Source organism: Erpetoichthys calabaricus, chromosome 11, assembly GCF_900747795.2.
Source record: "Erpetoichthys calabaricus chromosome 11, fErpCal1.3, whole genome shotgun sequence".
NCBI classification, from domain to species: domain Eukaryota; kingdom Metazoa; phylum Chordata; class Cladistia; order Polypteriformes; family Polypteridae; genus Erpetoichthys; species Erpetoichthys calabaricus.
Window position 1 is genome coordinate 146,639,732 of NC_041404.2, and position 17,137 is coordinate 146,656,868.

Below are 17,137 nucleotides of genomic sequence, written 5' to 3' on the forward strand. Positions count from 1 at the left end.
CAGCCGCTTCACACTCGGCTGTGAACCGATCCAGAGAGAGCGGAAGATCACGGCCTGATGAAGCAAACAGGACAACATCATCTGCAAAAAGCAGTGACCCAATCCTGAGCCCACCAAACCGGACCCCCTCAACACCCTGGCTGCGCCTAGAAATTCTGTCCATAAAAGTTATGAACAGAATCGGTGACAAAGGGCAGCCCTGGCGGAGTCCAACTCTCACTGGAAACGGGTTCGAACCCGTTTCCATTTCTAATAAGTAATAAAAATAAAAGCTGCAGTATGCACCCCCACTAGCCACTTTTCTGAATTAGCACAGTAAAAACCTGAAAGAACTATCAAAGCTCCATTTGCAATTTTAAAGATACATGAATGAACGGAGTCGGAAGCATAGGAAAGGCAAATGAAGCTTATTTAGAGAAGTACTTCTGTAGGCAACTGTTGGATTTCAGCATGAATCCAGGTAGCCTCGGACTTCTGTGCTAGCGGTGCTGTTGCTGGCTCTGAATGACAAGTTTCACGCTGGCCTCTTACGAGATATGGGTGATGGCTCGATCTTCAACACTAACTCCTTTTCTTCCCAGTACTGAAAAACAACCTCCTGCTAAACGTAAAGCCCTTCCATTAAGGGCAATGGCTTTTACAGGATTATTGAAGGATCTTGTTTGTCCACTGATAAAGGTGATGTATCATGTAACTAAACTGAAACTAAAGTCACTGAAGGCACAGTGGAACACATGCCATCTCATTATGCTTTGCCTTTAACCTCTGATGAGGCCAACTTTCCTGATCATGAGGCCTCCTCCACCAGAACCTCAGTGGAACAACCCGCTCATGGCTCCTGCATTCCTTACTAACTGACACGGTCGCGCTTCTGAATCAAAGACAGGACTCTTGGCCAATGGGTGAGAATCGTGACCCCATGAGAAAGGGTTTCGGGTCGTGGGCTACTTGTGCTTTAATGGTGGAATCGATTATGAATATTCAACAGGATAACGTGGATTATACAAAATGAGTAACACGATTATTTTCTATTCATGGATCTTTTGATATTGTTTGCCGTTGACAGCATTGGCCATTGTTCACTTCCATTGAAGTATAAACTTTATTATCTTTGAGTTGCATGAAAACATGAGATTCAAATTTGTTCTCTGCCATCACTACAAAGTACATGGAGTACGTAATGTATAAAAAAAAAACAAAACTATGGCTTTTTTGGGTGGAGTATTCCTTTAAAGTTCTATGGTCATCACACACATTAGGTCATCTGTATGATTAAGTAGTTTGGGTTTGTTTTGTACTCCTTAAATTCAGCAAAAAATGGATGGCAAGATGAACAAAAATCAATGCAACAGAAGGAAAAGTGAAAACGATTTTCCCAGTTCTCTTTTCGCAATTTAGACAATACTCGCTGAATAACTGATAGGAAAATGTCAGCAGTTCCATTGCACAGAATTCTGCTGCAGCATAAACCGAGTTTTGTCCAGGTGTCCATCACATGTGCTGTTTTTACACTTTTTTAAGCTATGAATATGGTTGGCTGTTTTAGAGTTTTGAAAGTTTATACTGGGCGGCACAGTGGCGCAGTGGGTAGCACTGCTGCCTCTCAGTTAGGAGACCTGGGTTCAAGTTTGCATGTTCTCCCCATATCTGCGTGGGTTTCCTCCCACAGTCCAAAGACATGCAAGTTAGGTGCATTGGCGATCCTAAATTGTCCCTAGTGTGTGCTTGGTGTGTGTGTGTGTGAGCCCTGCGGTGGGCTGGCACCCTGCCCGGGGTTTGTTTCCTGCCTTATAGCGGGTTGGATGATGGATGGATGGAAGTTTATACTCAGGACATCAGCCTGATTGTTCTTTACTCCTGGTAAAATGAGAGCATTGTGGTGTATAAGGCTTGTTACACACAATCTCCATATGCTAAAGTAATTATGGCTGTGCTTCTGCCATTAAAGTAACATCCTCTATATGTTCTTGAGAATATCAAAAGAAATACCTGTATCCTTGAACATCACGGACATCCAAAATGGAGTAAGCATGACGTGGCCGCAGCCCCAGGCTCTCATAAACGCTGTCATCCACTTTCATGTTTCCCCCTCCACATGAAGCGCCCATTAGAAAGCTGCAGCATAAGAAAATAGGAAGAACATTGAGACTGCAGACACAATTTAACAAGCCGAGGGGGCAACAACAAAATCAGGAGACATCACCAGCTACCCAAAAACTGTGCATCTGACCGGCTTCTCTTGCACTCGCAATATTCACATCCATGCTGATTTTGCTACTTATTTGATTCAGCCTTAGTTTAAAATGCATTTCACTTTCAGTTGTGTTTTCTGCATTCATTTTAGACAATTAAATGTTAGTCTAATAGCCGTATCTTAAATAGCTTTGTAGTCAACATTGTATACAAAACCTTAACTTAACTTGAAACATTACTTAAAACTGCGAGGCAGAGTTGCAGGAGTGTTATCTACAAAGTCTCAGGATTTTTCCCCCTTGCCATTATGTCTTTGATTGACTGTATAAATAAGCTGTAAAAATAAGAGAAATACTCCACGACTACAGCGCTGCCATGGTGTGTTCACAAGAAGGACTTCTGAATGCTTTGAAATCACTGCAGTTTTTTTGTCTGACACACCGGTACGAGAAAACCCCCACTTATGATAAACTGTTTGACTCATCTTGATGTCTAGTGATTAAAGATGGCAAGCTTTTTGGGGGTCCCGCTATTTCTGGCCCTCTAGATCCAAAAAAAACCTTAGTTTGTAGGCCATTTTGGACCATATTTTATGCAGGAAATGACACTTTTATGTTAAAGTGTAAACTAAGGGGATACAAGGGGTCAAAGTTACTCCTTTCACAAAAAAAGAAAGAAAAAAAAAAGGTTATCGGTATTAAATGTACGTAGAGTGTCGTTTTAGTCTAAGTTGAGGTTGCTGATCACAAGTGCGACCATATTTGTGATATTTGATTCTTTACGGGTGGTCCCATCTTTCTAAGGGCCACTCCCAGAAAATTCAACCTGACACATTTCAAACTTAAGCATGTGCGGTATCACTTTAGATTATGTCAAGGCCAGGGAATATGAATTTGATGTGATTTCTGATCCTTTAGTAGTCCTCTATTGACCTATCAGAAGGTGAAAAATGACAAGTTTCTATCATAATCAATAGTACCAGGGTGATGTACCATGTTAGCCATTATGGGTGTAGTGAGAAGTCAAGGTAAATGACACCTTTTATTGGCTATCTAAAAAGATTACAATATGCAAAGCTTTCGAGGCAACTCAGGCCCCTTCTTCAGGCAAAGATGTAATACAGAAACTGTATGAAGCACATCAAGCATGGCAACACAGATGTTCCTGTAGCGGCCCACTTCAACAGCCATGGACACTGTAAGAGAGGCTTTAAAGTCACAGTGCTTATGGGCAACTTCAGAACACAGCAAGAGAGAAAAGAATGGGAAGTTAAACTCATGCTAAAATTGAACACGTTACAACATGGTGTGAATAGAGACATGAGTCTTATGGCAAGATATGGAGATTGTTTGCATCTCTCGGACTGACACAGACAACCTGTCTACAGACCCACATTGTATTGAAACACTCATCAGAAACTTCAAAAGACTTTGCTGGACAGTTGTCTTATCCAAAGATCTTGACCACACATTGTTCTCCTCTCTTGCTAAATGAATCTTAGCCTAAAGAGGTTTATTATTTTTTTTAAATTTAAGATGTCTCACTTACAGGTTTTCCAATGTTGTCATTTTGCTTGACTTCACACTACTATCATAATCAAGACTATTTAGACTTTAAACGTTGAAATTGAAGCGCATATTTTAATATTTCAAATATCTGACACAACTGTTCTGATTTATTATGTACTTCTCCTCATGATGTAAATCCTTACATTTTTTATCAACACTCTGAATTAGGCGTCACGATTGTGTGCTAGCCGGTGTGCTTCACATTGGCTCACTCAGAATGCTACATAACGCAGCTGTGCTTTTTGATCATACCTCTTTAAGATGAGAAAATCTGGCTCTGAATAAATTAAATGTATATAAATACAACTTGAATTTCAATTTTATTTGAATAAATACAAATGTGAATTTCCCCATGGGATTAATAAAGTATCTATCTATCTACAAAACAAGAGCTTCTGGCTATCCAGAACTGCTTGAAGACAAACAATGAACTACAACAATGTTAAGAATGGGACAATGAGAGGAAGAGAAAAAAGGAACAGATCTCCAAAGGAAACCGCTGACCTTTCTTTAAATATCCAATGGCCATTATTACATTTGCAGGTACCAGTTGTGGGTGAAAATTGCTTATCTGCAGAGAGCTAATTTGGCTAAAACACCTCAAAGTAAAATATTCATGTCGTCTGTAAAAAGTAGAGCGAGATTCTAGCTTATGTGTCTCCTACAGAAGAGTAAAATAAAATACCAGAAAGAGAAAATGAATAAGCCAATAACATCAGAAAATGTTAGACAGCTATTGGAAACAAAAGTTAGCCATACAGTACAGGCACAACACAGGATCACAACTCTGTATGAGTGGTCCACTATCATCTGTCCAGCGATGTGAAGCCGGCTGGACAAGCTGTCTGAACTGTGTGTGTTTTTTATAAACCAAGAAACAAGACGACAAACGGAAGGAGTTTAAGTCCAAACCTTTTCTTTCAGCTATTTGTTACATAAAAGCCCACAGGGAATGACTTTCTTCTAAAATCCCAATTCCAGTGTAGTGTTAGCATTTTTTTTACATAATGTATGATATATTTCGGCTGATTGTTTTATGTGTTCTGATTAATCTGAATCTGCTATTCTTTTTCTCACAGTGCCTGATAGGAACGAATCTATGAGAAGACAAGAACGTCACTGTATGGCTGACATACAACAACTCATAGTTAAGACACGCTCCGCTCAATGTGCCACTGCGTAACACATCAGTATGTACAACTCCGGGTTGTACTGAGAAAAAAAGAAAAAGGAAAAAACAAAACACACCCACATTTTATATTAAGTAGGTCGCCAGCATCCCAGGTTTGACTTCCATGCTTCTGCTTTATTTGGGTGTTCAGATTTTCCTCACACATCCCGGGTGCGATTCCAAAAGCGTCTTTCTAGGTTTGGTTTTTGTACTGCTGCCCCAAAAGCTGCCAAGTGAGGCTCCAGCCCTTTCCAACCAACGTGTTTTTTTTTTTTTTTTTTTTTTTACAATATGTCACACAGTTTTCCATTAAATAAAATCAAAAACCCCAATTGTGATACACACACTGACACCATACCATGGACCACCACTGAGGTTCTGTGTTCTGTTACAAAGTGGGACATATTGTGTACTGGTAACACACAGCATCACTTCAGATAACCAGAGAGCACCAGAAGGAGGCCAATGCACTCCACTTCAGAAGAAAAACACATTTTTATTAGCAATATATATACATATCTATATATATCTATACACACACACACACACATATATCTATATCTCTATATACAGTGGTGTGAAAAACTATTTGCCCCCTTCCTGATTTCTTATTCTTTTGCATGTTTGTCACGCAAAATGTTTCTGATCATCAAACACATTTAACCATTAGTCAAATATAACACAAGTAAACACAAAATGCAGTTTTTAAATGATGGTGTTTATTATTTAGGGAGAAAAAAAATCCAAACCTACATGGCCCTGTGTGAAAAAGTAATTGCCCCCTTGTTAAAAAATAACCTAACTGTGGTGTATCACACCTGAGTTCAATTTCCGTAGCCACCCCCAGGCCTGATTACTGCCACACCTGTTTCAATCAAGAAATCACTTAAATAGGAGCTGCCTGACACAGAGAAGTAGACCAAAAGCACCTCAAAAGCTAGACATCATGCCAAGATCCAAAGAAATTCAGGAACAAATGAGAACAGAAGTAATTGAGATCTATCAGTCTGGTAAAGGTTATAAAGCCATTTCTAAAGCTTTGGGACTCCAGCGAACCACAGTGAGAGCCATTATCCACAAATGGCAAAAACATGGAACAGTGGTGAACCTTCCCAGGAGTGGCCGGCCGACCAAAATTACCCCAAGAGCGCAGAGACGACTCATCCGAGAGGTCACAAAAGACCCCAGGACAACGTCTAAAGAACTGCAGGCCTCACTTGCCTCAATTAAGGTCAGTGTTCACGACTCCACCATAAGAAAAAGAGACTGGGCAAAAACGGCCTGCATGGCAGATGTCCAAGACGCAAACCACTGTTAAGCAAAAAGAACATTAGGGCTCGTCTCAATTTTGCTAAGAAACATCTCAATGATTGCCAAGATTTTTGGGAAAATACCTTGTGGACTGATGAGACAAAAGTTGAACTTTTTGGAAGGCAAATGTCCCGTTACATCTGGCGTAAAAGGAACACAGCATTTCAGAAAAAGAACATCATGCCAACAGTAAAATATGGTGGTGGTAGTGTGATGGTCTGGGGTTGTTTTGCTGCTTCAGGACCTGGAAGGCTTGCTGTGATAGATGGAACCATGAATTCTACTGTCTGCCAAAAAATCCTGAAGGAGAATGTCCGGCCATCTGTTCGTCAACTCAAGCTGAAGCGATCTTGGGTGCTGCAACAGGACAATGACCCAAAACACACCAGCAAATCCACCTCTGAATGGCTGAAGAAAAACAAAATGAAGACTTTGGAGTGGCCTAGTCAAAGTGCTGACCTGAATCCAATTGAGATGCTATGGCATGACCTTAAAAAGGCGGTTCATGCTAGAAAACCCTCAAATAAAGCTGAATTACAACAATTTTGCAAAGATGAGTGGGCCAAAATTCCTCCAGAGCGCTGTAAAAGACTCATTGCAAGTTATCGCAAACGCTTGATTGCAGTTATTGCTGCTAAGGGTGGCCCAACCAGTTATTAGGTTCAGGGGGCAATTACTTTTTCACACAGGGCCATGTAGGTTTGGATTTTTTTTTCTCCCTAAATAATAAAAACCACCATTTACAAACTGCATTTTGTGTTTACTTGTGTTATATTTGACTAATGGTTAAATGTGTTTGATGATCAGAAACATTTTGTGTGACAAACATGCAAAAGAATAAGAAATCAGGAAGGGGGCAAATAGTTTTTCACACCACTGTATCTCTCTCTCTCTCTCTCTCTATTATATATATATATATATATATATATATCCTCTTTAATAAAATCCCTGTGTGCGTCCATGTGTCTGTGTGTGTGTCTTCTGGTGAAGTGCGCATGTGCGGGACACGGTGCGATGCTTCAAAAGCTGCCTGACGCGTCACACAAGACAGAGAGGGCGAGACCTATAAAATATCGCACGGCCGATCCAATCGGATTTCAGTAAATGAGGTAAGGCCTAAAACATAACGCATGAAAAATCCAATCGGGTACTGAGACGCGGAGACCAGCTTCACCAAACAGGTGGGATTAGTGTTTGTTGCTGTGCAAGTGTTCACTCTGAGGATGTCAGATTTGCGATTAACAAACTTGGCCATGTAAAGTGTTTTCCTAAATATGCGAATTCTCATGATATTACAATAGGACGACTTTTAAAAGTAGATTTATTTTCACGCACATAAAATCCGTTGCTGGAGAGACGCCATACATACAATAATCAGCTTCACGCCAGCACAGATTAAAAAACTTGCTGGAGAGACGTATTACTAAGAGAGAAAATTAAAGGCACACAATACAGTGACGCATATTACAGCCACATACAAGCCAGTGTTACTGTAACAGAAAATAGACGGTCCTTTGCCATTTAATTTAGACTGTTCCTACTAATGTTTATGCACTACTATTCTAGCACCCGTTATACACATACATATACACACACACACACACAATATCTCACCATTGTTTTCCAGCACTGCCTTAACTCTCTTTTGCGTGGAGTTCACTAGAGCTTCACAGGTTGCCACTGGAATCCTCTTCCACTCCTTCATGACGACATCACGGAGCTGGTGGATGTTAGGGACCTTGCGCTTCTCCACCTTCCGTTTGAGGATGCCTCACAGATGCTCAATAGGGTTTAGGTTTGGAGACATGCTTGGCCAGTCCAGCACCTTTACCCTCAGTTTCTTTAGTAAGGCAGTGGTCGTCTTGGAGGTGTGTTTGGGGTCGTTATCATGTTGGAATTCTGCCCTGCGGCCCAGTTTCCGAAGGGAGGGGATCATGCTCTGCTTCAGTATGTCACAGCTAAAATGAACTGTAGCTCCCCAGTGCCAGCAGCACTCATGCAGCTCCAAACCATGACGCTCCCACCACCATGCTTGACTGTAGGCAAGTCACACTTGTCTTTGTACTCCTCACCTGGTTGCCCCCACACACGTTTGACACCTTTTGAACCAAATAAGTTTATCTTGGTCTCATCAGACCACAGGACATGGTTCCAGTAATCCATGTCCTTAGTCTGCTTGTTTTCAGCAAACTGTGAGCTTTCTTGTGCGTCATCTTTAGAAGAGGCTTCCTTTTGGGACGACAGCCATGCAGACCAATTTGATGCAGTGTGCGGCGGGCGTATGGTCCGAGCACTGACAGGCTGACCCCCCACCCCTTCAACCTCTGCAGCAATGCCGGCAGCACTCATATGTCTATTTTCAAAAGACAACCTCTGGATATGACGCTGAGCACGGGCACTCAACTTCTTTGGTCAACCATGGCGAGGCCTGTTCTGAGTGGAACCTGTCCTGTTAAACCGCTGTATGGTCTTGGCCACCGTGCTGCAGCCCAGGTTCAGGGTGTTGGCAATCTTCTTATAGCCGAGGCCATCTTTATGTAGAGCGACAATTCTTTTTTTCAGATCCTCAGAGAGTTCTTTGCCATGAGGTGCCATGTTGAACTTCCAGTGACCAGTATGAGAGTGTGAGAGCGACAACACCAAATTTAACACACCTGAGACCTTGTAACACTAACGAGTCACATGACACCAGGGAGGGAAAATGGATAATTGGGCACAATTTGGACATTTTTCACGTAGGGGTGTACTCACTTTTGTTGCCAGCGGTTTAGACATTAATGGCTGTGTGTCGAGTTATTTTGAGGGGACAGCAAATTTACAACATTACACAAGCTGTACACGGACTACTGTACATTGGAGCAAAGTGTCATATCTTCAGTGTTGTCCCATGAAAAGATATAATAAAATATTTACAAAAATGTGAGGGGTGTACTCACTTTTCTGAGATACTGTATATACTAGCTTTGCTCGCCCACCCCACAACACCCACCCCCCAGGGGCGTGCTTCACGCTAGCCATCTCACGTCTCTGCCGCTCGCGCTGTGAAGGGTGGGGGTGGGGCTGAACGCACGCTAAGGACGGGTCAGCTGCTGTCTTGCTGCTACCGAGCTGTGTGATCTGCAGGTCGCGCTGCACGACGATCATTTAAAAGCCTGTACAGCGGCTGTCTTTTTGTCTCACGGGATGTTAAGGTCTCTCCGAGAAATTGTTTGTAAGTAGGGCGTGACATGCAAGAAGTCTCGTGGGATTCAAGGTGTCTCTCTGAGATGATCACTTCTCGACCCAAGATTTTTTTATATAATAGATAGATATACATATAGTGTAAATCAGTCCAGCTACAGACAGACAGATATTGACTCAGAATGTCCCGAAACACACGTTTATTTTTTCCTCCCTGCACAGCACACAATGCACTAATCAGCCACAATTACTCAGTCCTTTCTACTTCTACTTTACTTTCTTTTCTTCTGCCGCCTCTACTCCTCTCCTGGCAAACTCCGTCCTCTGCCTCCCGACTCCCGCTCTCCGAATGGAGTGAGGCGGCCCCTTTTATAACGCACCCAGATGTGTTCTAGGTGCTCCCTGATGACCTTCCTGCAGCACTTCCTGGTGTGGCAGAAATGCTGCAGTCCATGGTTCCGGAACTATCCAGGCTCCCCCTGGCGGTGGCCACGGACCCCCACAGGGTTGAGCTTCCAAGCTCCGTGGCTGCCACTATGTAATCCAGGGGGGGCTACCCTCTTGCATCCCGGGGAAGGAATTGCCCCTCTCCTGGTCCTTTGTTTCTCCAGGCGTCCTGGTGGGGCAAGGTCCCCGGTCATCTGTCACAATATATCTTTTAAATATCGTGAACGTGGAGATGGATAATACAAATAGTGGAACTGCCTCAAATGCCACCTGCCTCTGTTCGTTTTGTTTGTGTTTATGGTTAATTTGCAGACATTTGTTGGGTCAAAATAACAAATATGGTAAAATATGAAGAAAGCCTAAGCTGATAATTTTGTCAAATGTAAAGAAGAGGGTAACTCAACACAGGCAAGGCTGGTTTAAGTACTGGGGGGCAGCATTAGAACTGCTGCTACGGTCCGACACACCCGGCTGATTTCTTTGAGGAAGGGGATTTGAAAACCAGCAAAGTGTTGTAAATCTAAGCACAGGGTCAATGTCCAGTCTTTGCCACCCTGTCACTGTGCAACCACAATTGAGTCACATAACCTACTAGAAGGACAATAATTGCTTGGATCATCCCTTGACTTGCACAGGATACGAGGCTCACAATACAAAGTGACAATACTGTGTCACACACGTGCGAGTAGGAGACAGCTAAAGGGCCTGAGTAAATGTAATACTACACCAGACCAGGGGGTGGCAGAGTGTGCTGACTGTCTCTGTCTGGCACCTCTGATGACGTCACTTCCGGCTACGGCAAAGGTGACATTTCCTTCCCCAGCCCTTAAAACCACCATCTTACCTCCAAGTATTCAGTTCTGTTTTGGACTCAGTCTTGTGAATATCTCTGTTCAATTATTTCAAACTTTTGCAGCTGGGATATTAATAAAGTATCTATCTATCTAATATACGGGTGGCTGCCCCAAACCTTTATAATGTCTGGAGACTCATTCTACTCACGACTGATTAAATGTTCTTGTTTCATGTTATGTGTATAAGAAAAAATAAGGACACACCTCTTGACACAGTAATGAAAAACAATTTCTCTAGGTACTTATGGCCATTTCTTTTATAAACAGAGAGAGACAAATTTCCTGTTACAATAAGCCATGAAATACCAGAGATGGCTACATTTATTTATTATTATTAATAATAATAATTCATTACATTTATATAGCGCTTTTCTCAGTACTCAAAGCGCTATCCACACAGGGAGGAACCGGGAAGTGAACCCACAATCTTCCACAGTCTCCTGTGGTGGATTGCCGGCTTTCGATTCCGGCTCTCACCCCCAGGCCGCCCTCTCCCAACAGCGTGAACGTTCCCCGAGTTCCAGCAGGGCCTCATGGACTATGTAGTTTTTATACGCAGCCCTGCTGGATACCTTGGGGGCCACCAGGCGTCGCTGTAAAGGGGCTCGTAGGCTCGCATGTGCCCTATAACCCGGGAGTACGTCAAGGTCATGTGACGGGAAGAAACGACGTGCTCCCGGGGTGAAGAAGGACTTTTTATCTGACCCAGAGGTGATAAGAAATCACATGGACTGTAAGATGGGAAACACTTCCGGGTCAGGGAATATAAAAGGACGATGGGAAATCCCAGACGCTGAGCTGAGCTGGGTGGAAGGAGGGCAACGCGTCTGGGAGTGTGGAGGATTATTGAATTGTTATTATTGATTTATTATTTGAGTATTGTGGAGTGGAGGGTGCTTTGTGCACATTTATTATTATTATTATTAATAATAAACTATTATTTGGACTTTTATCTGGTGTCTGACGTCTAGTCTGAGGGTTCAAGGGGTCACGGAGACCTTAAACTGTCACACTCCTTACTGCAAAGCAGCAGCACTACCACTGTGCCACCTGTGAGGACATTTACCAGAGTACATCAGTGTGAAAACAACAACACTCTAAGATGGACTCGCCTCTAAGGTTCTTTTACGTGCGTTTTATCACATCGTTACTCTGCACAGTATTTTCACTCACCCCGCTTCCTTAGAGCTCAGCATCTTTGCCCATATCAGGTCAGTGTCGATAGGCTCTTCTCGGGGATTCGTTGAGCTGACCTGCAGCATCAGACTGTCACAGGGGGCTCCTGTTAGAGTAGCCAGACCCTCAATAGCTCGGCCAGCCTGAAGTGCAAAGTAAGAGCCGTGTAGCTTGGCCAGCGCCTTTTCGATTAGAGCCACCCAAAGCTGCTTGCGTTGAGCCTAAAAAAAAAAAAGAGACAGGAGTTGATGTGAGGACAGGGTGGTACGCTCTATTCAGTGGGCTGCAGGAGGGACACAACCACCACCAGGTGGCATCTTGAAAACAAACATTCTGTAGAGAAATAACTTGCCAGCTGCATAAGCTGCCATCATCCTGCTGCCCTGTGGTTTCCAAAATTTGTACTTTATGGAGGATTAAATGTTTATGTGTGAACTAATATAAAAATAATGCCATCCACTGGTCTCCATTGGTTATTGTATCTTCAAACATTTGGGTCAAATTTCCTCTTGGCACCTTAGAGTGATAGTCATCAAAAAGCTAATATCAGCCTTCTTGACGTCCATCTTCACCCTTTGCCCATGATTAAGACCCCCTTTTTGGTCTCCACTTACTCTTAATAGTTTTTCCTCTAAAAATGTGCTACCTCTCATGCGTGTGGACACCTAAATTCAGTGCTCCAGATGAGGCCTTCACAAGTGCATTTACACAACTCAAGTAGCATCTTCTTTGGAGTGAAATGTGTCTCTAAAAATCAAAAGTTCACTAAGACACCCCACAGTGAAATTCTCTGGTCACATTTCATTTCTTATTTCACATTTCAACCAATGAGAGCTGTGTAATGGTGCACTGGGTGTGAATTTGCAATTTTTAGATTAGATCAACTAACTAAACTCATTAGACTACTTTATTAGAAACCATAAAGTAACTCCCAGGAGAAAGGTGTGGCTGAAAAATGAAACCAAAGTACGAGAATCAACATACATCACCTTATAGCTCCTGACAATTGTTAGTTTATGCAAAGTAACTCCTGTGATAAATTCAGGCTGTCATCAAACAAGCAAAGAATGAAAAATGGGCAGCAAAGAGTGTGGAAAGGCTGGGCGGAAAACGGGGATGCGAGAACGCAAAATGAGAAGAGAGGCCGGCTAATGACACGACACTTAGTAAAAGATACATTACATACAGTATGTACACTTCAGATGACAGAAGTACCGAACCTCGGCTTTTGTTGTTTTCCCGGATTTATTTAAAAGTAATACTTAATTAAAGCCACACGACCCTGAAATGTCTTTACAGAAGCACAACCAGTGAAGTAGGCGGAAATAATTTATTACTACTGGGGTCTGCCACTCACGTGTCACCTCAAAGCCAAGAATGCTCTTTTTTCCATCCCACCACTATGGGCCTCCATGCCACTGAACTGAAAGCTTCAGGAAAACAGTGTAAGTCATTATAAGGTTTATGAAAGTGAAACATGGCCACTGAAGGTGAAACATTAATCTTTGTTGTAAAGGACCGAGAAGATAAATGATATGCTGAATGTGCCGCATTTCATTAAAGGAGTAAAAGATGCATGCAGAGTACAGAAAAAGGACTGATGTGGAGTTTTTTAATGAGAATAAGCAGACAATCCTGAGGTAATTTATTATGGTGGAGCAAAAGGCATAGAATGACTTGGTAAACTATGATGGAATTGACGTGGAGGATGGATGAAAGCAGTGGTGGAATTGGCCGAGAACATGAGAAGAATGATTCTCTAACTCAGAGTTTAGAGGACAAACAGGCAAGCTGCACAAACACAACCAATCTAATGGCAGTTAGCTGTATGTGTGTAAAGTACTTGTGGGATCTACGAGGTACAACAGGGCCTGGGAGTTAGAGGGACAAGTGACAATCCCAGGTGTCTCGTGTAATTGCAAGTCAATTCCAGGAAGTCTAGGGAGGCATTTTGTCCAGTAGGCAGGACATGCTTAAAATGGATCAGTTTTAACGTTTCAAACCTTTAAAGTGCTATAAAATAACTTCAGCTGAAAAAGTGCCTGTATTTTTAGGAGTGACTCAATATTCATTAGCGTTTATAGAAGGACAGACAATCAAAAATTACATACCAGGAAATCTAAACTGTGTCCTTGATTCCTAAATACACGACCAGATGAACTGGCTGAATTGCTGTCCTAAGGTTTTTAAAGCAGCATTATGGACTTGTGAACTTTCCAAACAGAAGAGAAAAAATGTAGAAGACCACCCAACTAAGTTCATGAGTAAAGATCATTGCAGCATTTGTCCTCATTTCATGTTAAAGTTGGAAGTTACCCTTCACCATCAAGGTTTATACTAATTTCACTCATAAAATTGTGTTCTGAAGAGAAGCATTTTCTATAAATATTTAAAAATCCGTTGCCTCTTGTATTTTAAAGTGGAGGTGAAGGGCGCTGGGGACCCAACATGAAAACAAAAGCATTAAAACCTACAGGAAAGGAACATAACCAGATGATTTGAGCAGGCATCTGTGCGTCATTACAAGCCATGGCGGAACATCACAAAGCAATTTCATGTCACAAATGAACACTTACCATGATTGTGAAGAGATAACCGACTTATTACAAAAACAAATTTCATCTTAAGTGACTCAACTGGAGCCTCCTGTGAATCGGTGCACGCCATTATCTGCCCTTCATTTATTTAACTTGTTTTCATCTATACATCATTCCCAAAACACTGCCTTGTAAAATTATTTACACCCATGGCCAATTCTGTAATTTTACTGAGTAATGAAATTTTAGTCAGTGTAATCCTCCGAACTGAAACTCAAAATTATTTTTTATTGTGCAAAAAAAAAAAAAATTCCCATATTAAATATTTTGAAGATGCTGCCATTTATAGAAGTAAGATAGATAGATAGATAGATACTTTATTAATCCCAATGGGAAATGGGCTCTAAGTATTTTGGATTAAGTAAGTTCCTGCTTTGTTGCTCAGTCGTTGGGAGTTTCTTCTGGTCAGATTTGCTCCAGGCTGCCCAGGCTAGTCAATGACTTCCCAGACAGCACTTCAGACTGCCATCGGGATTACAATGAATTATAATGACAGGGCCATCAACAAGGACTTTTTTTTTTTTGGTCTCCAAGTCACTCCAGGGTAATTATGGAGTTAAGTATGTCATCACAGTCCTGCTGAAAGATGAACTTTTGCCAAGCTTCAGCCTTCTAAGCAGACTCAAAGACATTCTCTTGCATTATCCATTATTCAGTCTTCCGTTTTAACCAGATGCCCAGCAGTCCCTTGCTAATGAAAGACGCCCTCACAAGCATAAGCCGCCATCAACATAATTCACTGTGTTCTTTGAGGTGTGGACAGCATTATTTTTGCACTACACATTACTGCTTTGATCTTTGCTCTAAAAGCTGCTTTCTGGTCTCATTGGACCACCAGACCTTTCCCCACATCACAGCTGGACTTCTCCTATGCTCTCTGGCAAACTCCAGATGTGTTAGCACATGGGCCTTTGTGACACGTCTTCTTTTATGCCACCCTCCCATACCGACCATTGTTACACAGAGCTTAACCCTTAAACTGCCGGAACCGGCTATAGTCGCTTCCCAGTGCAGTGCTGATCAGTCCGTGCCGTAGCCAGCTCGTGACCACTGGCGCCCCCTGCAGCATCACTGTCCCTGGGATTCAGCCGCTGCACTAGACTAGCCTGCTAGCATCAGTGTCTGCCTCTGTGTACTTGCGTGCAGCCAGTTCAAGCGCAGTTGGCTCGGTGATTTACTGAATTTCGTCAATGGCGTCAGTTGCACCTTGTACATATAATAATAGATTGTTGCAGTAGTCTTTTTTTTTTTTTATAGTTTTTACAGTTCATTGGCAGTGTGTAAAATGATCGGTCTTGCAGTAATTGTGATGCTTTTTGCATGAAAATAATATGTTCCAATAAAATTTCACTTTTTCTCGGTGAATTGTGACGTTTCCTTAAAAAGTGCAGCAAAAAAGTATTTGGCATCTGGGGGGGGGGGGGGTGTATTAACCCCCAAGTATGTGGCAGTTTAAAGGTTAAGATTGGGTTGACTGGTACACCTTGATTCCAGTCTCCGCGGCCATTTCAAAGTAATTACTGGCCTCTGGAAGTCTTCTTCATAGGTCACATTCTTGTAAGCCCAAAGAAGCATCTTGGCGTTTTTGACGAATTTTACACGTCCTTTTTACTGAGCCAGTTATGGCCACTGGGGCACACAAAACACTTGAGTATCACTCGGAATTCTTTATTAACTTGTGCCTTTGTACTATTTTACCTCCAACGGCTCTTTGGTCTTCATTTTTACAGCCGTCATTTGGATTCGCACTCTGGATTATGATCCTTTAACTCTAGAGTTTTCATTAATAAAATGTGGCAGTTGTTTTAAAGATCCACTATGATGGCCAATTTCATGGCATTGGTGCCTTCATTAAACAATCCATTTTTTTCACCTGTGTAAATTAAGAGTTTCCGCAACACAGCGATTGAACACATATCCAAACATCCTATTTTAAAATCAAGATTTGTTTTGAACATAAAACAATGTCACATTAAAAAATTTGTTTTATTGTTAATTTTTTTCAGTGCCTTCAAACAAAAATAGAGAACAAAATTTAAGTGTATAATTTATCATTCTGTAAAATAAGATGTTTGCTCAAGGGAATGCATTGCTTCGAAAGAACCGTATTGTGAAGAGACCACTAACCTGGGAGAAAAGGAGGTAGCCAAACTCATCACAGGGCAGCATATCGTCCACAAGAACAGTAACCCAAGTACCATCTTTACACAGCCTCACTTGGTACGCACCCTCCTGGCAGATGACACGGGTGATCATTACTCTTTCCACAAGCTCTGGACGTTCTGCAAGCACTGCCAAAGCACTAAGAAACCTACAAAATGAACACAGTTTGATTCCAAAGATGCTGGAGAGCATGAGAGTTCAGAAGTATTCTGCTTTTAGAAGATTCACCCACAGCACATCATCTGCAGTTTAAAATTACATTCAGCTGCCATACAAGTAGCTTCTCTGTCCCTACAACCTCACATAACCTGACATTGGATTTTCTGACATAGATAAGCATTTATACAGCACTGGGCCATTCACGTTTTAAGACAGAACGAAAAGGCCATGGTGTCTCCACAGCAAAGTCAAATATAAAATGAGAAATGCAACAGCCGTGTCATCCAACATCAGGTGTTTCAGATGGTCTGCAATGTG

At 42.1% G+C, this 17,137-nt stretch overlaps 1 protein-coding gene across 2 annotated transcripts in view; it reads right to left on the bottom strand.

Moving 5' to 3' along the window:
• capn15 (calpain 15) overlaps positions 1-17,137 on the bottom strand; it is an 82,397-nt gene that overhangs the window by 21,456 nt on the left and 43,804 nt on the right. For both annotated transcript variants that reach the window (XM_028814278.2, XM_028814277.2), the window contains exons 4-6: positions 16,625-16,808; positions 11,898-12,121; positions 1,990-2,115 (exon numbers count right to left, since the gene is read on the bottom strand). In XM_028814278.2, the coding sequence (XP_028670111.1) occupies positions 1,990-2,115; positions 11,898-12,121; positions 16,625-16,808 (534 nt within the window). The remainder of the gene's footprint in view (positions 1-1,989; positions 2,116-11,897; positions 12,122-16,624; positions 16,809-17,137) is intronic.